Source organism: Salmo trutta, chromosome 38 (genome assembly GCF_901001165.1).
Source record: "Salmo trutta chromosome 38, fSalTru1.1, whole genome shotgun sequence".
NCBI lineage: Eukaryota > Metazoa > Chordata > Actinopteri > Salmoniformes > Salmonidae > Salmo > Salmo trutta.
The window spans coordinates 27,939,353-27,962,299 of NC_042994.1; the positions used below are offsets into that span (position 1 = coordinate 27,939,353).

Sequence of the window (22,947 nt, forward strand, 5' to 3'; positions counted from 1 at the left end):
GATCGATAATGTCAAAAGCCGCACTGAAGTCTAACAAACCAGCCCCAACAATATTTTTTTATCATCAATTTCTCTCAGCCAATCAGTCATGTTTAAGTGCTGTGCTTGTTGAATGTCCTTCCCTATAAGTTGAAAGTCTCTATTTGTTTACTGTAAAATAGCATTGTATCTTGCCAAACACCATTTCTTTCAAAAAATGTAAGGGTTGGTAACAGGCTGATTGGTCGGCTATTTAAGCCAGTAAAGGGAGCACCCTGTAACACGTGTCGTCATGGAGAGAAGACCAAGGCGCAGCGGGTATGTGGATACTCATATTTTTTTATGAAAAAACATGCAGAGCATCCACAGTGAAAAAACAATAAATGATACTCACGACAGCAACAGTTTTGCAGGCTAACAAACACAGTGCAAAAACAACTACCCACAACCCCAAAGAAAAGCACACACTACTATATAGGACTCCCAATCAAAGGCAACTCAACACACCTGCCTTCAATTGGGAGTCCAATCACCAATACAACACTTAACACACACAAAAACCCTGCCACATCCTGACCAAAACTAACACAATTACGCCCTCTGCTGGTCAGGACGTGACACACCCAAAGACAGTCGTGAAGAGGGCAAGACAAAACCTTTTCCCCCTCAGGAGACTGAAAAGATTTGGCATGGGTCCCCAGATCCTCAAAAAGTTATACAACTGCACCATCGACAGCAACCTGACCGGTTGCATCACCGCCTGGTATGGCAACTGCTTGGCATCTGACCTTAAGGCGCTACAGAGGGTAGTGCATACGGCCCAGTACATCAATGAGGGGCCAAGCAAGCTGCTTTCAAGGGACTATATAATAGGCGGTGTCAGAGGAAAGCACATAAAATTGTCATACTCCAGTCACCCAAATCAGACTGTTTTCTCTGCTACCGCACGGTAAGATGTAACGGAGCACCAAGTCTAGGACCAAAAGGCTCCTTCACAGCTTCTACCCCAAAGCCATAAGACTGCTGAACAATTAATCAAATGGCCACCGGACTATTACATTGACCCTCCCCCCTCCATTTGTTTTGTACACTGCTGCTACTCAATGTTTATTATCTATGCATAGTCACTTCACCCCTACCTACATGTACAAATTACCTCTAACCTGTACCCCCACACACTGACTCTGTACCAGTACCTCCTGAATGTAGCCTCATTATTGTTATGTTATTGTGTTACTTTTTATAATTTCTTACCTTAGTTTATTTGGTAAATATTTTCTTAACTTATCTTGAACTGCACTGTTGGTTAAGGGCTTGTAAGTAAGCATTTCACGGTAAGGTCTACACTTGTATTCGGCGCATGTGACAAATAAAGTTTGATTTGATTTGTTTAGAGAAGTTTGGAGATTATTCCACAAGTAAGGTGCAAAGAGCTGATTAACCTAACTCTGTACAGACCAAAGGAATTCCCAGAGCTAGCCATCCCTGAGACTGTGTATGATAACGCCAACTCTTACCTCTAATGGTTATTGTAGATGTTAGCTACAGAGAGAGTTACTGTCAAAGAGCTTTATAAATGCAAAGAGAGCAATGTGACCTACGTGACCACGTGACCTACGTGACCACAAAGAGGGTCAGCCTACTTCCTGATGGAGAATGCAGGGAGGTTTACTGAACCTGTACCCATAATAAAATAAAGTGCATTATGGTCAAATGCATCTAATGGCTTTAATGAAGTGGCAGCTGCATTCATATAGATGATGTCGCCATAGTCGAGGACCAGTAAGAACATCGATTGAATGATCTGCTTTGTACTATTAAGCAAGAAGACCTGACCTATTTCTATAGAAGACCCTTTTAATACTCAGCATCTTAATTAACTAACTCATCAATATGTTTTTTAAAAGACAGCTTAACGTCAGATACACCACACAAGGTACATACACTTCAATCATTAGAATCATTTTTGTGCACTCTAGAAAACAACATATACTTAGTTTACACAGATTCAAAAATAATTAAAGGTCAGTAAAGGTTTTCTGTAAAATAATGACAGCATACTGTAGTTCAGATAGAGCCTGATCAGCAGGGTGGGCAATATAGTACACAACTGTATCTTCTGCATACAGTTTATTTTGACAAAACAATATTGTTAATTTATACAATATAGTTGTTTATTAGACATTCTAACATATAACCCAATGCCTAGGTACTAAAGATTTTATATGCATCATTTAAACATCAATTTTGACCACCCCTGGGTTATGATGTATATGACATGACAAGATACATTGGCTACTTTAGTAATATTTTTTAATTGACATGTACATAATCCAAAAGTGTGTTGTTAGAGGGGAGGGGAATACTGTATGTTAAACTGTAGAGAACAAGAACCTTTGGTGAATCAAGGACTCCCTTATATTTTATATAGTACACATGTCCAGAAGTACTGTACTAGTTTCTAAGATGTTAAGGAATATCTACAGGTGGAACATGTACACAATATAACACATTCCCACAGCATCTAAGGATGCATACACTGACACTGACATTATATTATGTTATGTGACAGTAGCATAAGTATACAGAACCAGTCAAAAGTTTGGACACACCTACTCATTCAAGAGTTTTTCTTTATTTTTTACATTGTAGAATAATAGATAAAGACAAAACTATAAAATAGCAGTGAAGTCCTATTACCAGTCAGGTAGGAAGTAGCAGTGAAGTCCTATTACCAGTCAGGTAGGAAGTAGCAGTGAAGTCCTATTACCAGTCAGGTAGGAAGTAACAGTCCTCTCATTTACATCATTTAGCAGACGCTCTTATCCAGAGCGACTTACTTACAAATTGGTGCATTCACCTTATGATATCCAGTGGAACAACCACTTTACAATAGTACATCTATATATTTTTTTTTTGGGGGGGGGGGGGGGGGTTAGAAGGATTACTTTATCCTATCCCAGGTATTCCTTAAAGAGGTGGGGTTTCAGGTGTCTCCGGAAGGTGGTGATTGACTCCGCTGTCCTGGCGTCGTGAGGGAGCTTGTTCCACCATTGGGGTGCCAGAGCAGCGAACAGTTTTGGAGCCCGGCCAGCAGCGAGTTGCAGTAATCCAGACGGGAGATGACAAATGCCTGGATTAGGACCTGCGCCGCTTCCTGTGTAAGGCAGGGTCGTACTCTGCGAATGTTGTAGAGCATGAACCTACAGGATCAGGTCACCGCCTTGATGTTAGCTGAGAACGAATGTCCAGGGTCACGCCAAGGCTCTTAGCACTCTGGGAGGAGGACACAATGGAGTTGTCAACCATGATGGCGAGATCATGGAACGGGCAGTCCTTCCCCGGGAGGAAGAGCAGTTCCGTCTTGCCGAGGTTCAGCTTGAGGTGGTGATCCGTCATCCACACTGATATGTCTGCCAGACATGCAGAGATGCGATTCGCCACCTGGTTATCAGAAGGGGGAAAGGAGAAGATTAATTGTGTGTCGTCTGCGTAGCAATGATAGGAGAGACCATGTGAGGTGATGACAGAGCAAAGTGACTTGGTGTATAGCGAGAATAGGAGAGGGCCTAGAACTGAGCCCTGGGGGACACCAGTGGTGAGAGCACGTGGTGCGGAGACGGATTCTCGCCACGCCACCTGGTAGGAGCGACCTGTCAGGTAGGACGCAATCCAAGAGTGAGCCGCGCCGGAGATGCCCAACTCGGAGAGGGTGGAGAGGAGGATCTGATGGTTCACAGTATCAAAGGCAGCAGATAGGTCTAGAAGGATGAGAGCAGAGTAGAGAGAGTTAGCTTTAGCAGTGCGGAGAGCCTCCGTGACACAGAGAAGAGCGGTCTCAGTTGAATGGCCAGTCTTGCAACCTGACTGATTTGGATCAAGAAGGTTATTCTGAGAGAGATCGCAAGAGAGCTGGCCAAGGACGGCACGCTCAAGAGTTTGGGAGAGAAAAGAAAGAAGGGATACTGGTCTGTAGTTGTTGACATCGGAGGGATCGAGTGTAGGTTTTTTGAGAAGGGGTGCAACTCTCGCTCACTTGAAGACGGAAGGGACGTAGCCAGCGGTCAAGGATGAGTTGATGAGCGAGGTGAGGTAGGGGAGAAGGTCTCCGGAAATGGTCTGGAGAAGAGAGGATAGGGTCAAGCGGGCAGGTTGTTGGGCGGCCGGCCGTCACAAGTCGCAAGATTTCATCTGGAGAGAGAGTGGAGAAAGAGGTCAAAGCATAGGGTAGGGCAACGTGAGCAGGACCAGCGGTGTCGTTTGACTTAACAAACGAGGATTGAATGTCGTCAACCTTCTTTTCAAAATGGTTGACGAAGTCATGCGCAGAGAGGGAGGGGGGAGGGGGAGGAGGATTCAGGAGGGAGGAGAAGGTGGCAAAGAGCTTCCAAAGAGCTTCCATTTAGAGTGGTAGAAAGTGGCTTTAGCAGCAGAAACAGAGGAAGAAAATATAGAGAGGAGGGAGTGAAAATATGCCAGGTCTGCAGGGAGGCTAGTTTTCCTCCATTTCCGCTCGGCTGGCCGGAGCCCTGTTCTCTCCACCACAAACACTTCCACCACCGTCTGTTGTCTGCACACCTCTGACCAGATCAAATCAAATGTTATTGGTCTCATACACATATTTCTCAGATTTCATCGTAGGTGTAGTGAAACAGTGCTGTAATATCTAACAATACAAAACAATAGATGCAAATCCCCACAATTTATTTTAAAGATGAAGAAATATAGCAATAGTAGAACGAGCAATGTCAGAGTCTGGAATATAAATATATATACAGTTAGTTTACAATGTATATGATGGTGTGTACAAACATTATAAACCGTATATGAATAGAAAAGGTGTGTTCAGCAGTAGTTATATAGGATGAGTAGACCACACATTAACCACACAACAAGCATTGTGGTGGCAGCATCATGTTATGGGTATGCTTGTCACCGGCAGGGACTGGGGAGTTTGTAAGGATCAAAATAAATATGAAAGGAGCAAAGCCCAGGTAAAAAGTTAGAGGAAAACCCACCTCAGTCTTCTGAAAACCTGTTTCCATCACATCTGCCGTGAGTTTTTTTTATAAGGTATGACTTTACTCACATAACATTTTTGGATGGTTAATCAAGCAAAATACAGCCTATTTATTAGCTAGCTGATGTGTGGACAAAGATGTAGCAGCTAGCTAACTGGCTACCGATCAACCTATTGTGTGTATTGAACATTCATATTGGACTGTACAGCTAGCTAACTGGCTACTGATCAACCTACTGTGTTTATTGAACATTCATATTGGACAGCCTTACCTATAGAGTAGCACCACCACCCATCAGCCCATTCTCTTCTTGAAGTCAAATGGAAACAATGGAGCAAATGTATCACATGTAAATATTACTTGATTATCAGAGGAGTAAACTATGAAGTCAGCAAGAACTACTCAGATATTCCAAATATCACTTGATTGACATCAGAACTACTCAGACATTCCAAATCAGGCTTCATCCAGACAATGAAGCTGGATATTGATCCAACCATTTCAAAAGTAATGACCAGGCTGACGGAAACAGGATATGCCTTTACAATTTTATAAATTCCGATAGACAATTTGTTTGTTCGTTTGACATGGTGGGGTCTTTTTGTGTAAGTAAAAATGTATAAGCGAGAAATGGAGGTGGAAACTCCTTTATACGCAAATATTTATATAACCATCACATATTAGTTAAGTTGGAGACGCGATGATATGTTGTGTGGTCCTCCCACTACGACTTGGGAACCCATGTAGTTTATTAGGCTACAGATGAAATAAGTTGTGATGGAAACCAATTTAACTTGTAGTTCTTTTCGGTACAAAGTTATTTTACCGCAATAAGTTTGTTTGATGCAAACATTTCTGGTGGTAAAATGTGTTTATTGTTTTACGCACATTTTAGAATATTCACATGGAAATCTGTCGCAAATTGCATGGAAACTTAACAACGAAGGGAGATATTGATCCAACACCTGCTGCTTATTCAAACCAGCCCACTGGGTACAGACGTCAGTTCAACATCTAGTTTCTATTTACATTTCTTTGAGTCGTCAACTAAAGTGAATTCAACATGAAATCAACACAAAATATCACCCGTCATTGGCTTTTTACAAATCCAATCAGTTTTCCACATTAATCAAACATCATCATATGGATTTGTTTTGTTGAAATGACGTGGAAACAAAGTTTATTCAACCAGTGGGAGGCTTGTAAATGCCCCCAGGAAAGTAAAACAAAGACATCTTCAATGAGACAATGATAAACAGCATTCCGTGGGCGAGTTGTGGTGGATATTATAAAATAAGGATCTACTGGAGTCCAAGTCAAACCAATATTCTTTATTTCTGAGCTCAGAGAAAATAAGAGTTACACAGCGCAGAGGAGACAGTCTGAATTCCTGAAGCATTGGGTGATGAGCACATATCTTTATTGTTGCCTGTTCCTGGGTGGGATATTTTTCATACAAGGGCGCAGGTGCAAGCTAGTTTGCAATGCAGGATGATACTCCCAGGACAGATTAAAATAGGTCACAAGGTTAGTCACATACTCAGATATGTGGACACATACAATTAAGATTTTGCATTACAGAGTCTGTGAACATTTTCATATCATTAAATCATCAGTGGGCCAACAATGTAAATGTAAACAATGGAACAAATGCATCACATCGAAATATCACTCGATTATCTGTAGTGCTGGAAGAATGACACACCCAGATAAACACACATAGTCAGAGTTTAAAAAAAGACCATTTAAACACATGGAATCTGATCTACTCTATATTCAAACTGAAATACTCCATATTCACTTCATGTTCTCTAATAAAAACATACAAATATATGTTTGAGTATACTTTGTACCATTTAATTTCATATGGCACAAACAAGTAAACACATTCTCAGTCAACAATATATGACAATTGGAGCACTGTGTATGTTCTCTGATGAATTTTAAGTCAATTTGATGTAAAATATCAACATTCACACTAGGATAAGTATTTATTCTCTCCTGTGTGGATTCTCACGTGACATTTATGTGACTGTGATGAGTAATATGTCTTCCCACAGTCTGAGCAGTGGTAAGGCTTCTCCCCTGTGTGCAGTCTCATGTGTTCTTTCAGGCTTCCTAAATGGGCAAAACTCTTTCCACACTGGGAGCAGTGGTAAGGCTTCTCCCCTGTGTGTATTCTCTCATGTGTTTTCAAGTAGCTTTTCTGTTGAAAACTTTTTTCACACTGGGAGCAGTGGTGAGGCCTCTCCCCTGTGTGTATTATCGCATGTTTTTTCAGGTTCCCTAACCGGCAAAAACACTTTCCACACTGGGAGCAGCGGTAAGGCTTCTCCCCAGTGTGTATTCTCTCATGTAGTTTCAGAGTCCCTAACCGGCTAAAACACTTGCCACACTGGGAGCAGTGGTAAGGCTTCTCCCCTGTGTGTATTCGCTCATGTTGTTTCAGGACCCCTAACAAGTTAAAACACTTGCCACAGTGGGAGCAGTGGTAAGGCTTCTCCCCTGTGTGTAATCTCTCATGTTGTTTCAGATCCCCTAACCGGTTAAAACACTTGCCACACTGGGAGCAGTGGTAAGGCTTCTCCTCTGTGTGTATTCTCTCATGTTGTTTCATTTCTGCTAACTGGTTAAAACACTTTCCACACTGGGAGCAGTGGTAAGGCTTTCCCCCTGTGTGTATTCTCTCATGTGTTTTCAAGTAGCTTTTCCATTGGAAACTCTTTCCACATTGGGAGCAACAGTAAGGCTTCTCCCCTGTGTGTAATCTCCCATGTCGTTTCAGGTTCCCTAATTGGTTAAAACACTTGCCACACTGGGAGCAGCGGTAAGGCTTCTTCCCTGTGTGTATTCTCTCATGTCGTTCCAGGGCCGATATCAGGTTAAAACACTTGCCACACTGGGAGCAGAGGTGTCGACTTGCTGATTTGGACGTCTTTGGTTCGTCCAAGTTTGGATTTCCTCCTGCCACAGAGAGTGTTTATTTTAAGATAGACCAGAATGAAATCTCCACATGATTAATCTGCCTTGCTATGAGGTTTAAACCAAATCAGATGCCTCAATAACCTGAGGCCAGCTTTCAAATGTTTCATCATTTAAAACAATCTTTGTGTGATTTTAAAACAAATGTGGAAGAGCATCCTGGTAATTACTGATATGTTTACGTTACTTATTTTTTTATTTCTGTTTTATAAGTCAGAACACCAAACATAAGACAGTTCTATGACACTCAAGACACAGACATCACTGGATTCCTATCAAGCAGGTGGTTGTAAAAATATAAATATAAATATACTATAATATATTTAAGTTCGTTCAAACATGTCAAACGTTGTATAACATAAATCTTTAGGGGCTTTTTCAACCAGGCCTTCAATAATATTCCATTGGGACGGTTGCATTGTTTTTCAAAACGTTTCGAAAAGGGAGAGTAGTCATGGGCGCCGACGTCACAATGGTAATGGCCCATCCCCTGTGACCAAGTGCCACAGCCTCTCTTTGGGTCAGTTACTACCATAGGAGACTCAAACCACTTTGTAAAGACTGGGGACATCTAGTGGAAGCCATAGGAAGTGCTAAATGATTCACAAGCCCCTGTGTGTTTCAATGGCAAATGTTTGAAATGATATCCACACATCAGATTTCAGTTTCCTGTCAGGATTTGTCTCAGGGTTTTGACTGCCATATGAGTTCTGTTATACTCACAGACACCATTCAAACAGTTTTAGAAACTTTAGGGTGTTTTCTATCCAAATCAAACAATTATATGCATATTCTAGTTACTGGGCAGGAGTAGTAACCAGATTAAATCGGGTACGTTTTTTATCCGGCCGTGCAAATACTGCCCCCTAGCCCTAACAGGTTAACTTCTTGCGTGTAGGGGGCAGTATTTTCACTTTCGAATGAAATACGTGCCCATATTAAACTGCCTCCTACTCAAACTCAGAAGCTAGGATATGCATATTATTAGTAGATTTGGATAGAAAACACTGAAGTTTCTAAAACTGTTTAAATAATGTCTGTGAGTATAACAGAACTCATGTGGCAGGCAAAAACCTGAGAAAAATCCAACCAGGAAGTGGAAATCTGATGCTTGGTATCTTTCCAAGTCATTGCCTATCTAACACAGTGACTGAGGTTTCATTTTGCACTTCCTAAGCCTTCCACTAGATGTCAACAGTCTTTAGAACCTTCGTTCAGCCTTTTGTAGTGAACAGAGAGCGAACAAGAAGATGGGGAAGTTGGTGACCCAGAAAATGACATGAGTTCATTGGCGCATATTCACGTGAGGAGGTAGCTGTGTTCCATAACGTTTTTCAAGACATTGGAATCGTCCGGTTGGAATATTATTGAAGTTTGACGTTAAAAAGGCCCTAAAGATTGATGCTTTACAACGTTTGACATGTTTCAACGAACGTAAATATAACTTTTTTTGACTTTTCGTCGTGAAATTTTCCGCGCGCTTCCTACATTTGGAGAAGCTTACTGAACGCGCAAACACAAGGAGGTATTTGGACATAAATTACGGACTTTATCGAACAAAACAACATTTATTGTGGACCTGGGATGCCTTGAAGTGCCTTCTGATGAAGATCAAAGGTAAGTGAATATTTGTAATGCTATTTATGATTTTAGATGACTCCAAAATGGCGGGTATCTGGTGTATTTTTCTGAGCGCAGTACTCAGATTATTGCAAAGTGTGCTTTCCCCGTGAAGCTTTTGTGAAATCTGTCACAGCGGTTGCATAAAGGACATGTACATCTATAATTCTTTGAATAACAGTTTAATATTTTATCAACGTTTATGATGAGTATTTTTGTAAATTGTTGTGCTGATTCATTCACCGGCAGTATTGGAGGCAAAATATTTTCTGAAAATCACGCGCCAATGTAAAATTCTGTTTTTGGATATAAATATGAACTTTATCGAAGAAATCATACATGTATTGTCTAACATTGAGTCCTAGGAGTGTCATCTGATGAAGATCGTCAAAGGTTAGTGCTTAACGTTAGCTGAATTTCTGGTTTTGTGACCCTTCTCCTGCTTGGAAAATGGCTGTGTGGTTTTTCTTGTGTTGTCCCTGTCCTAACATAATCTAACTTTATGCTTTCGCCGTAAAGCCTTTTTGAAATCGGACAATGTGGTTACATTAAGGAGAAGTGTATCTTTAAAATGGTGTAAAATAGTCGTATGTTTGAGAACTTTGAATTCTGACATTTTGTTGTTTTGAATTTGGCGCTCTGATTTTTCACTGGCTGTTGAATAGTGTGAAGCGTGGGTGGGACGGTAGCGTCCCACCTGCCCAAGAGAGGTTAATGAAGCAATACAGACCACATTGAAATGTCTGGAGTTTTTGATCGAACAAAAAATGCATGTATTGTGTAACATGATGTCCTAGGAGTGTCATCTGATGAAGATCGTCAAAGGTTAGTGCATCATTTTAGCTGGTTTTCAGTTTTTTTGTGACACATCTCCTTGCTTGGAAAATGGCTGTGTGGTTATTTTTGTATATATACTGTCCTAACATAATCTAATGTTTTGCTTTCGCTGTAAAGCCTTTTTGAAATTGGACAACGTGGTTGGATTCAGGAGAAATGTATCTTTAAAATGGTGTAAAAAAGTCATATGTTTGAGAAATTTAAATTATTAGATTCGTTGTTTTGAATATGCGCTCTGATTTTTCACTGGCTATTGTCAAAATCAATCCCGGGTGTCGTAAGAAGTTAAAGTATATATGTTGGAGATTATTTGACCTGTTAAAGTAGAAAATTGAATACATTTTGTCGACGGAGCCCAAGTCTCACAAATGTTTTTCTTTATTTAATCAATTTCACAGCTTTTAGAAAAGGCTTGTTTAAAAAAATATACATACAGTTGAAGTCTGAAGTTTACATACACTTATGTTGGAGTCATTAAAACTCGTTTTTCAACCACTCCACAAATTTCTTATTTCACTTATAATTCACAATATGACAATTCCAGTGGGTCAGGAGTTTACATACACCAAGTTGACTGTGCCATTAAACAGCTTGGAAAATCCCAGAAAATTATGTCATGGTTTTAGAAGCTTCTGATAGGCTAATTGACATCAATAGAGTCAATTGGAGGTGTACCTGTGGATGTATTTCAAAGGCCTACCTTCAAACTCAGTGCCTCTTTGCTTGACATCATGGGAAAATCAAAAGAAATCAGCCAAGACATCAGAAAAACATTTGTAGACCTCCACAAGTCTGGTTCATCCAATTTCCAAACGCCTGAAGGTACCACATTTATCTGTACAAATAATAGTAAGCAAGTATAAACACCATGGGACCACGCAGCCGTCATACCCCTCAGGAAGGAGACGTGTTCTTTCGCCTAGAGATGAACGTACTTTGGTGCGAAAAGTGCAAATCAATCCCAGAACAACAGCAAAGGACCTTGTGAAGATGCTGGAGGAAACCGGTACAAAAGTATCTATATCCACAGGAAAACGAGTCCTATATCGACATCACCTGAAAGGCCGCTCAGCAAGGAAGAAGCCACTGCTCCAAAACTGCCATAAAAAAGCCAGACTCCGGTTTCGAACTGCACATGGGGACAAAGATAGTACTTTTTGGAGAAATGTCCTCTGGTCTGATAAAACAAAAACAGAACCTTTTGGCCATAATGACCATCGTTATGTTTGGAGGAAAAAGGGGGAGGCTTGCAAGCCGAAGAACACCATCCCAACCCTGAAGCACGGAGGTGGCAGCATCATGTTGTGGGGGTGTTTTACTGCAGGAGGGACTGGTGCACTTCACAAAATAGATGGCATCATCTCAAGATATCAGTCAGGAAGTTAAAGCTTGGTCGCAAATGGGTCTTCCAAATGGACAATGACCACAAGCATACTTCCACAGTTGTGGAAAAATGGCTTAAGAAAAATAAAGTCAAGGTATTGGAGTGGCCATCACAAAGCCCTGACCTCAATCCTTTAGAAAATGTGTGGGCAGAACTGAAAAAGCGTGTGCGAGCAAGGAGGCCTAGAAACCTGACTCAGTTACACCAGCTCTGTCAGGAGGAATGGGCCAAAATTCAACCAACTTATTGTGGGAAGCTTGTGGAAGGGGCTACCCGAAACATTTGACCCAAGTTAAACTATTTAAAGGCAATGCTACCAAATACAAATTGAGTGTATGTAAACTTCTGACCCATTGGGAATGTGATGAAAGAAATAAAAGCTGAAATAAATCTCTCTACTATTATTCTGATATTTCACATTCTTAAAATAAAGTGGTGAACTAACCTAAGACAGGGACATTTTACTGTGATTAAATGTCAGGAATTGTGAAAAACTGAGTTTAAATGTATTTGGCTAAGGTGTATGTAAACTTCCAACTACAACTGTACATTTGCATGTTTAACAAGTTGTGTAGTAGATCAGATGTTAATGAAGCAATACAGACCACATTGAAGTGTCTGGAGTTTAGTCTGCCTCTTCTAGAGTCTTGTAAAGATAGGGGGGGTTGACTGGGACAGGCAATGTAACATCCACAATGTTTTTAGGAAAAGTTTTTGTAAAACATGCACCTTACATCAGATCATCTTGAAACTTTCTCTCTAAAGCTAACTTTCATCAAGGTTTTATATGGTCTATTGGTATCTCTCTTTTCATTGGCAGAATCCTTTTTCAGTGTTATGATATTCATAACATCCATATCCACCAGTCTATCTTCATGTCAACTAACAGAACTCTGCTGGTTGTCCTGGTAACAGATACCAGTGGGCAGATCTATTTTATTTGTTCAAACTAAACTACAGCACTTACTTTGATGAGTCAAATATGATCCTTTCTTCTCTTCTCCTCCTCTCACAGTTCCACTCAGCCCCGTTGTTTTCCTGCAGTCCACCAGCAGCACAGACAACCTCTTCATACCCAGCAGTAAGGCGCTACCGGGAGAGGCACGACACGGGGACTCCGGGAGGGAGGAAGGGCTAGCGTTGTCCTGGTAACCATAAAGAGGGTACACAGACACATATCATTATGGATGCTGATGTCAAGGTTGTCATGAAGTCCTTTACAGAAACCCAGCCCAGGCCCCGATAGACCAAGCTGTATGCTAGACCAGACCAACCTGTGCCATCTGGTGTTCTGATCTGGAGAGACTCTTCTCTGCCTCGTCAGCATCAGGATGTTGTTGAGGCTCCCCAGAGGATCCACAATATTCACGTCTCTCTCCTGTGTGAACGAGAACAACAAACAGACGGTAAACTTATGACCATCTATTGCAATCAAGAGGCATGAATATGTCATCAATGGCCACTTTCATCATGATTTTGAAAATGTTGTTTGTGTTGCAAATGTAATGGGTAATTTCCACAAAATCTGTGCCTTGTGCATCCCTTTGATATTTTATGTAGAAATAATGTACCAATTTTAAAAGCATGTTATATTAGATGAGGTGAACTTTAATATAGACCACATTGAGAATGAGAATTCAATACATCGAACTCCCAAAAACATATGTACCAATGGCAGATTGCCCCTTAAACAATTCCTACAGTACTGAACAACATATTCAAGTGTAGAACTGAATTAGAATGCCCCTTTAAAACAACACATTATTTCAAGAACTGCATCGTGCCCCTGTTTTTAACACAGTACTCACTGATGGTAATCTGATCTTCAGCCTCCTCCTCTTTAATTGAGATAGCCTCCTCTTCCTCTTTTACTCTAAAAGCTTCTTCCTCTTCTTTCACTACATTTTCTTCTTTCAATGTTATGGCATCTTCCTCCATTTTGATTCTGAAAGCTTCTACCTCCTCCTCTTCCACTCTGACAACCTCTTTCCCATCTTCCTCTTTCACTGTAATATCATCCTCTTCTTCTTTCAATGTGATAGCCTCCTCTTCCTCCTTTTTCATGCTGAAAGCTTCTTCCTCTCCTTTCACCAGAGCTTCTTTCTCCGTCGAGCTTAGTGAGCTCATGCTCCGGGCAATTAGCCTAGTGCAGTATCAATTTAACACATTTGCTAATTTAAAAAGCAAATTACATTTAAATGAACTAGTAGATAGGTAAACATAATTATGTTCAAAACACTAAGAGTAATATAGACAAGATTGGTCTAAAGAGCTTCAATGTTTCAGTTTTATGTTCGCTCGCAAAACACCACGTTGGTTGAATCAGAAGCCTTTTGTCGCTGTTGAAGAAGCCTCCTGTCCCGTCCACTAGATTATACGTCATGCAAGAAGCATCAACTGAAAGACTCATAGCGCCATCTGCTGACTGGAGTGGGTAACGCAGATTGGAAAAATATTAATTACATGTTCATTCTGGCAACAATGTCATAACTAGTCATTTAAAAACAACCAGATGTTATGTTTTCTCTTACTTCTTACAGCCAATACTTTACTCCAGGGCTGACCTGCCCATTAGGCAGGATTAAGTGACAGATTAAAGAGTATACATTTTTTGTCATAGTTATTCAAATCAAAGCAAATGTTATTTGTCACATACACATGGTTAGCAGATGTTAATGCGAGTGTAGCGAAATGCTTGTGCTTCTAGTTCCGACCATGCAGTATAACAAGTAATATAACCTAACAATTTCACAACAACTACCTCATACACACAAGTGTAAAGGTATGAATAAGAATATGTACATATAAATGTATGAATGAGTGATGGCCGAATGGCATAGGCAAGATACAGTAGATGGTATAGCGTACGGTATATACATATGAGATGAGTAATGTAGGGTATGTAAACATTATATAAAGTGGCATTGTTTAAAGTGGCTAGTGATACATTTATTACATACATTTTTCCATTATTAAAGTGGCTAGAGTTGAGTCAGTATGTTGGCAGCAGCCACTCAATGTTAGTGATGGTTGTTTAACAGTCTGATGGCCTTGAGATAGAAGCTGTTTTTCAGTCTCTCGGTCCCCGCTTTGATGCACCTGTACTGACCTCGCCTTCTGGATGATAGCAGGGTGAACAGGCAGTGGCTCGGGTGGTTGTTGTCCTTGATGCTCTTTTTGGACTTCCTGTGACATCTGGTGGTGCAGTTGTCCTGGAGGGCAGGTAGTTTGCCCCCGGTGATGCGTTGTGCAGACCTCACTACCCTCTGGAGAGCCTTACGGTTATGGGCGGAGCAGCTGCCGTACCAGGCGATAATACCGCCCGTCAGGATGCTCTCGATTGTGCGTCTGTAAAAGTTTGTGAGTGTTTTTGGTGACAAGCCAAATTTCTTCAGCCTCCTAAAGTTGAAGAGGCGCTGCTGCACCTTCTTCACCACGCTGTCTGTGTGGGTGGACCATTTCATTTTGTCCGTGATGTGTTCGCCGAGGAACTTAAAACTTTCCACCTTCTCCACTACTGTCCCTTCAATGTAGATAGGGGGCTGCTCCCTCTGCTGTTTCCTGAAGTCCACGATCATCTCCTTTGTTTTGTTGACATTGAGTGTGAGGTTATTTTCCTGACACCACACTCCGAGGGCCCTCACCTCCTCCCTGTAGGCCGTCTCGTCGTTGTTGGTAATCAAGCCTACCACTGTAATGTTGTCTGCAGACTTGATGATTGAGTTGCAGGCGTGCATGGCCACGCAGTCATGGGAGAACAGGGAGTACAGGAGAGGGCTGAGAACGCACCCTTGTGGGGACCCAGTGTTGAGGATCAGCGGGGTGGAGATGTTGTTACCTACACTCACCCTCTGGGGGTGGCCCGTCAGGAAGTCCAGGACCCAGTTGCACAGGGCAGGGTCGAGACGCAAGGTCTCGAGCTTAATGACGAGTTTGGAGGGTACTATGGTGTTAAATGCTGAGCTGTAATCGATCAACAGCATTCTTACATAGGTATTCCTCTTGTCCAGATGGGTTAGGGAAGTGTGCAGTGTGATGGCGATTGCATCGTCAGTGGACCTATTGGGGCGGTAAGCAAATTGGAGTGGGTCTAGGGTGTCAGGTAGGGTGGAGGTGATATGGTCCTTGACTAGTCTCTCAAAGCACTTCATGATGACGGAAGTGAGTGCTACAGGGCGGTAGTCATTTAGCTCAGTTACCTTAGCTTTCTTGGAACAGGAACAATGGTGGCCCTCTTGAAGCATGTGGGAACAGCAGACTGGGATAAGGATGGATTGAATATGTCAGTAAACACACCAGCCAGCTGGTCTGCGCATGCTCTGAGGGCGCGGCCGGGGATGCCGTCTGGGCCTGCAGCTTTGCGAGGGTTAACACGTTTAAATGTTTTATTCACGTTGGCTGTAGGGAAGGAGAGCCCGCAGGTCTTGGTAGCGGGCCGTGTCAATGGCACTCTATTGTCCTCAAAGCGAGCAAAGAAGTTGTTTAGTCTGTCTGGGAGCAAGACATCGTGGTCCGCGACGGGGCTGGTTTTTCTTTTGTAGTTCTGAACCCACTGCCTGCAAGTCATCATTAAATTCTCCTAAATGATTTGTATTTTCCTTCAACTTTCTGAAGAGGAAACAGCCCGGAAATGACCCTGTCTGAGTGCATTTGTCTACCACTATGTGTAGCTGTTAGCGATGATGCTAATGACAACCATCTTCTGGTTGATGGAAAAGCTTTCCCAAAAACGTTGTCAATTAAATGTTACCTACAAAGTAGTCTTTGCCTACCTGGCAGAATGATATCATGATTATTTGCATCAATCCAGTTGTGATTTGTTCAGCAAACTCTGCAATCACGTGTGCTACAGAGACACCACTAACCAAGCAAGGCTCTTGCTGGTGCCACTTGAATTAAAGGGTATCTACACACAAAAATGAACATTTCTTAGATTTTTCTCAGACTTCAAAAGTGGTCTCCTGATGTGGTTTAAGTATTGTTGTGGACTTAGAACATCCAATGTTGTTGTTTTTCTATTAACAGTGTGATTTAGAGAGAAAAACAGAAAACAGGGACATCAGAAACCTGGAAAACTAAACGGAGAAAATGTAATTAGAGAAAAAAACTGAATTAGGTAAACATTTTTTTTTAGATTTGATAGAGATGTTATATAAAGATAGAGATGTTATAGGGCCCTAAAAAATCTATACATTTTCTCTCATTACTGGATTATCTAGAGATAGTGTAGAGTAACAGCTGTATCCTGAAGTGACCTTTAACCTCCCTGCTCCTCAATACTTCTTCCACTGGATCAAAGCTTCAGTGATGGTAGGATACATGATAGTGGAAACACATGGAGTTGGGTTGGATATAGTCATGGTAGGATACATGATAGTGGAAACACATGGAGTTGGGTTGGATATAGTCATGGTAGGATACATGATAGTGGAAACACATGGAGAGGCAAGATGTTCTTTACTATTCGGCCATCAGATTTGCCACCAATGCTCCTTATAGGAAACCTCGCTGCACTCTATACTCCTCTGTAAATTGGTTATGTCTTTATACCTGTCGCATGACCCACTGGTTTAAGGCTTATTTATAAAACCCTCTTAGGCCTCACTCCCCCCTATCTAAGATATCTACTGCAGCCCTCATCCTCCACATACAACACCCGTTCTGCCAGTCACATTCTGTTAAACGTCCCCAAAGCACACACATCCCTGGGTCGCTCCTCTTTTCATTTCGCTGCAGCTAGAGACAGGAACAAGCTGCAAAAAACACTCAAACTGGACAGTTTTATCTCCATCTCTTCATTCAAGGACTCAATCATGGACACTCTTACTGACAGTTGTGGCTGCTTCGTTTGATGTATTGTTGTCTCTACCTTCTTGCCTTTGTGCTCTTGTCTGTGCACAATAATGTTTGTACCATGTTGTGTTGCTGCCATGTTATGTTGCTGCCATGTTGTGTTGCTACCATGTTGTGTTGCTACCATGTTGTGCTGCTACCATGTTGTGCTGCTGCCATGTTGTGTTGCTACCATGTTGTGTTTCTGCCATGTTGTGTTGCTACCATGTTGTTGTCATGTGGTGTTGCTACATGTAATAATAACATGTGATTTATATAAAGTTATTTTGTAATAAAACATTAGTGACATAATTTAGTATTTAATATGACATAATAAACTTTAGAAATTAAAGGTTTGAAAGAAAATGTAATTTAAAAAAAGAAGATACCAGTACCATGTCAGATATAGTTTAAATGTATTCATATTTGAGTTTACATCCCAATATGACACTTCAAATACATCACAGAGGACTGAAATGTAACAAAATGTCTATTGTGTTTATTGAGATGTACACTGAGATGCTCAGTGTGTCAATATCCCCCTCCAGTGATTCCCTAACATCTTGTCAACATGTGCCCCAAAAATGGAGCAGATATCTTATACCAGTCTATCTTTATAGACATCTATCCATAACAAGGCATTGGCCTCCCCTACAGTGTCCAAAAATCTCTCCAAAATGTCACATTTTTTTAAAACATCTTTATTTTCATGCATATAACTTGTCAAAAATATTTGTATGACCAAAATCACATACTTTAGTGTAGACTACATTTTTAAAATGTTTTCATGAGTGCCTGAGATTAGGTCCCTGAATGGTCAAAAACCTCTTTCAAAAGAAGTAAGTTTATTGCACAAAATATCTTACAGGTAGGCCCTCTCTCACTCTCTCTCATCATGGCTCCCAGAGGAAGGCCAATAAAAGGCCCCAGCTCACTCAACTGCTCCTCCCCTCTCCAACAGCCATCAACCCATAACATCTTGAAGACAGAACATCTAAAAGATCTGGGAATCCTTTCTTCCTCATGGAGCTTTTTGAAAGTGAGTTCAATATTCAATGTGATGTTCGTACAGTACCTTCAGAAAATATTCAGACACCATGACTTTTACCACATTTTGTTACATTACAGCGTTATTCGGCAGGTAGCCTAGTGGTTAGAGCATTGGGCCAGTAACTGAAAGGTTTCTGGATCGAATCCCTGAGCTGACAAACTAAAAAAAGATGTCTTTCTGCCCCTGAACAAGGCAGTTAACCCACTGCTCCCCAGTAGGCCGTCATTGTAAATAAGAATTTGTTCTTAATAACTGACTTGCCTAGTTAGATAAAACATTTCTAAAATGTATTAAATTACATTTTTTTCTCATCAATCTACACACAATACCCAATAATAATTGAATTTACCACAAGTGGACTCCAATCAAGTTGTAAAAACATCTCAAGGATGATCAATGGAAACCCAATTTCGAGTCTCAAATTAAAGGGTCTGAATACTTACGTAAATAAGGTTTCTATTTTTTGTTTTTAATACATTTGCAAAAATGTCTAAAAGCCTTTTATCGCTTTATCATTCTGGGGTATTGTGTGTAGATTGCTGGGTTGGATATAGCAACACATGGAGTTGGGTTGGATATAGTCATGGTAGGATACATGATAGTGGCAACACATGGAGTTGGGTTGGATATAGTCATGGTAGGATACATGATAGTGGAAACACATGGAGTTGGGTTGAATATAGTCATGGTAGGATACATGATAGTGGCAACACATGGAGTTGTGTTGTATTGGGGTAATTGTGTGAAGATTGATGTGGAAATTGTTTAATTTAATCCATATTAGAATAAGATATAACGTAACAAAATGTGGAAAAAGTCAAGGGGTCTGAATACTTTCCAAAGAAACTGTAAGTGATTGAGGAGAGAGCATCATTGCTATATTCTAATTAAAATCATTGACCCATAAGGGAACACCTGACCAAAGCAAGGCGTGACCCATATAGAATTAAAACAACATTATTCTTAATGAGAAATATAATCTAATAAACAAATGTTTGCATAACCAAAGACATGAAAACATTGTATTTAGCTAGACTTTCATATGGCCAGGAAGGTCATTGAGAATAACAATAGACAATAGTTAATGTTGCTTGTTTAGGGATGAAGATAGTGAAGGTTCATGAATGTTAAAGATGTGTTCACAGTGTGGATGTTGACAGAGGGGGATTAGAACCCCAAAGTAATAGTGGTACAAAAGATCATAAAGGTCATTTATCATTGTGGTTTAGGGGGGTATTAACTTTTTGGAAACCACTATTCACACTATGTACAGACATAGAAAACCATCACATCAAGGAGGTGTAACAGTGATGAATGTCTATTCAATGTGCAACAGTAGTCCTCTGTAACAAGCAATATGTGGTAAATATGTTTACATACATCCATGACTGAATGGTTTCATGAACTCCTTTAAAGGTTTTGTAAGTAAGTTGTAACATGTCCTCATTCAGCAGTGTGAATTAACCTAGAGGCACCAAAACATCAATGTTTAGAGAAGTTTGGAGATTACTCCACAAGTAAGGTGCAAAGAGCTGATTAACCTAACTCTGTACAGACCAAAGGAATTCCCAGAGCTAGCCATCCCTGAGACTGTGTATGATAACACCAACTCTTACCTCTAATGGTTATTGTAGATGTTAGCTACAGAGGGAGTTGCTGTCAAAGAGCTTTATAAATGCAAAGAGAGCAAAGAATGGAACTACGTGACCACAAAGAGGGTCAGCCTACTTCCTGATGGAGAATGCAGGGATGTGTACTGAACCTGTAGCCATAATAAAACAAAGTGCATTATGGTCAAAGGATTTAATGAAGTGGCAGCTGCATTCATATAGATGATGTCACCACAGTCTAGGACCAGTAAGAACATCAATTGAATGATCTGCTTTGTACTATTAAGCAAGAGGTCTGACCTATTTCTATAGAAGAAGACCCTTTTTATACTCAATATCTTAATTAACTAACTCATCAATATATTTTTTAAAAGACAGCTTAACGTCAGATACACCACACAAGGTACATACACTTTAATCATTAGAATCATTTTTGTTCACTCTAGAAAACAACATATACTTAGTTTACACAGATTCAATAATAATTTAAGGTCAATTGTCACGTCCTGACCAGTAGTAACATTATTTGCTATTGTAGTTTGGTCAGGACGTGGCAGAGGGTATTTTTTTTATGTGTGTCGGGGTGATGATTTATGTAGTGGGGTGTTTGATTTATGATTTCCGGGGTTTTTGGTCACTGCTATATGTTAGTCTATTTCTATGTTCTTTCTAGTTAGTCTGTTTCTATGTGTAGTTAATTGGGGTGTGGACTCTCAATTGAAGGCAGGGGTTGTCTAGTTGCCTTTGATTGAGAGTCCTATATATTAGGGTGTGTTTGTGATTTGTGGGAGGTTGTTTCTTGTTTAGCTGTCTATGCCTGACAAGACTATTTTTTCGTCGTTCATCATTGTTGTTATTTTTGTATACGTGTTTGTTTTCCTTCTTTCGCCTATTAAAAGAAGATGAGTATACAACCTGCTGCGTTTTGGTCCTTTCCAGACGACAACTGTGACATCAATAAAGGTTTTCTGTAAAATAATGACAGCATACTGTAGTTCAGATAGAGCTTGATCAGCAGGGTGGGCAATATAGTACACAACTGTATCTTCTGCATACAGTTTATTTTGACAAAACAACATTGTTAATTTATACAATATAGTTGTTTATTAGACATTCTAACATATAACCCAATGCCTAGGTACTAAAGATTTTATATGCATCATTTGAACAACAATTTCGACCACCCTTGGGTTATGATGTGTATATGACATGACAAGATACATTGGCTACTTTAGTAATCTTTTTTTATTGACATGTTTATAATCCAAAAGTATGTTGTTAGAGGGGAGGGAAATACTGTTTATGTTTAACTGTAGAGAACAAGAACCTTTGGTGAATCAAGGACTCCCTGATATTTTATACAGTACACATGTCCATTAGGCTGGTTCTGACAAACTTTTGAGTTTCAAACGAGGATGTCAAGACAGGTCTGTACTGTAGTACTACAGTATTACACTGTTATGTACTACTAATGTACTAGTATCTAAGATGTTAAGGAATATCTACAAGGGGAACATGTACACAATATAACACATTCCTACAGCATCTAAGAATGCATATACTGACGCTGACATTGTATTTTGTTATGTGACAGTAGCAGAAGTATACAGAACCAGTCAAAAGTTTGGACACACCTACTCATTCAAGGATTTTTCTTTATTTTTACAATTTTCTACATTGTAGCCAGCCGGCTAATTTTCAACCGCAGTCCCTGGGCAGGTTATTAAAAACAATTACAATATAGACAATCATTGAACAGTGAGCAAATGCAGAGTAACAGGACAAGCAAGACATAGCATAAGGACAGAGCAACATAGGACAAGCAAGATGTAGCATACAGACAGAGCAACATAAAGCAACAAGACAAAATCCATAAAAACAACAAAGTGTTTCCACACCTCACAAGCTACAGACAACAGACAACATGGAAAGCGGCAATTCACAGCTAGGGATTATGTTCACAAATCTGATTGACCTTTAGCCATGTCTTCATGCATTTTGTGAAAGTGTGATATGTGGTGCAGTTATGTGTGTCTGATGGCAGTGTATTCCAGACATGGGACGCTCTCACAGAGAAAGCGGATTTACTAAAGGTGCTTTTCCTTAAGGGAACTATACAGTCACCTCTCATGGCAGACCTTGTGGATCTGCTGCCATATGTTTGGGTTTTCTGTTTAACAAAAATACTGAGTGGAGGGGGAGCTAGGCCATTTAGGATCTTGAATACAAGACATGCGTCGGTGTATTGCAAAAGATTTTCCCAACTCAGGAGCTCATGCTTTCTGAGGATGTAGTGATGATGGCTATTGGGCTTCCTATCGAGCACTTTGAGAGCCTGTTTGTAGACAGACTGAATAGGTTTTAATGTTGTATAGCAAGCTTGGGCCCAACTAGTCAAGCAGTATGTTAAGTGGGGGAGTATCATCGATTTGAAGTACAGTCTTGCTACCTCTGTGGTCAAACAATTTCGTATAAATCGGAAATTAGCTAGGTTGAATTTGGTTATTTGAATTACCTTTTTCACATGCTTTTTAAAAGAGAGGTAGGAATCAAGTATGATGCCAAGGTACTTAAAATCAGATACAACCTGGAGCTTCTCCCCTGACACATAGACATCTGGCTCAGTAGCAT

General features: G+C 40.5%; 1 protein-coding gene across 3 annotated transcripts in view; it reads right to left on the minus strand.

Annotated features, from left to right (window-relative positions):
• LOC115178210 (zinc finger protein 239-like) overlaps nt 1-22,947 on the minus strand; it is a 53,389-nt gene that overhangs the window by 26,202 nt on the left and 4,240 nt on the right. The window contains exons 1-3 of one of the 3 annotated variants that reach the window (XM_029739306.1): nt 13,098-13,132; nt 12,791-12,968; nt 6,317-7,964 (exon numbers count right to left, since the gene is read on the minus strand). In XM_029739306.1, coding sequence (XP_029595166.1) covers nt 6,979-7,964; nt 12,791-12,968; nt 13,098-13,106 — 1,173 coding nt within the window. In that variant the 5' untranslated portion in view covers nt 13,107-13,132 and the 3' untranslated portion in view covers nt 6,317-6,978. Of the gene's footprint in view, nt 1-6,316; nt 7,965-12,790; nt 12,969-13,097; nt 13,133-22,947 lie in introns of those variants that run through there. The other 2 variants (XM_029739308.1, XM_029739307.1) reach the window with 2 other exon arrangements.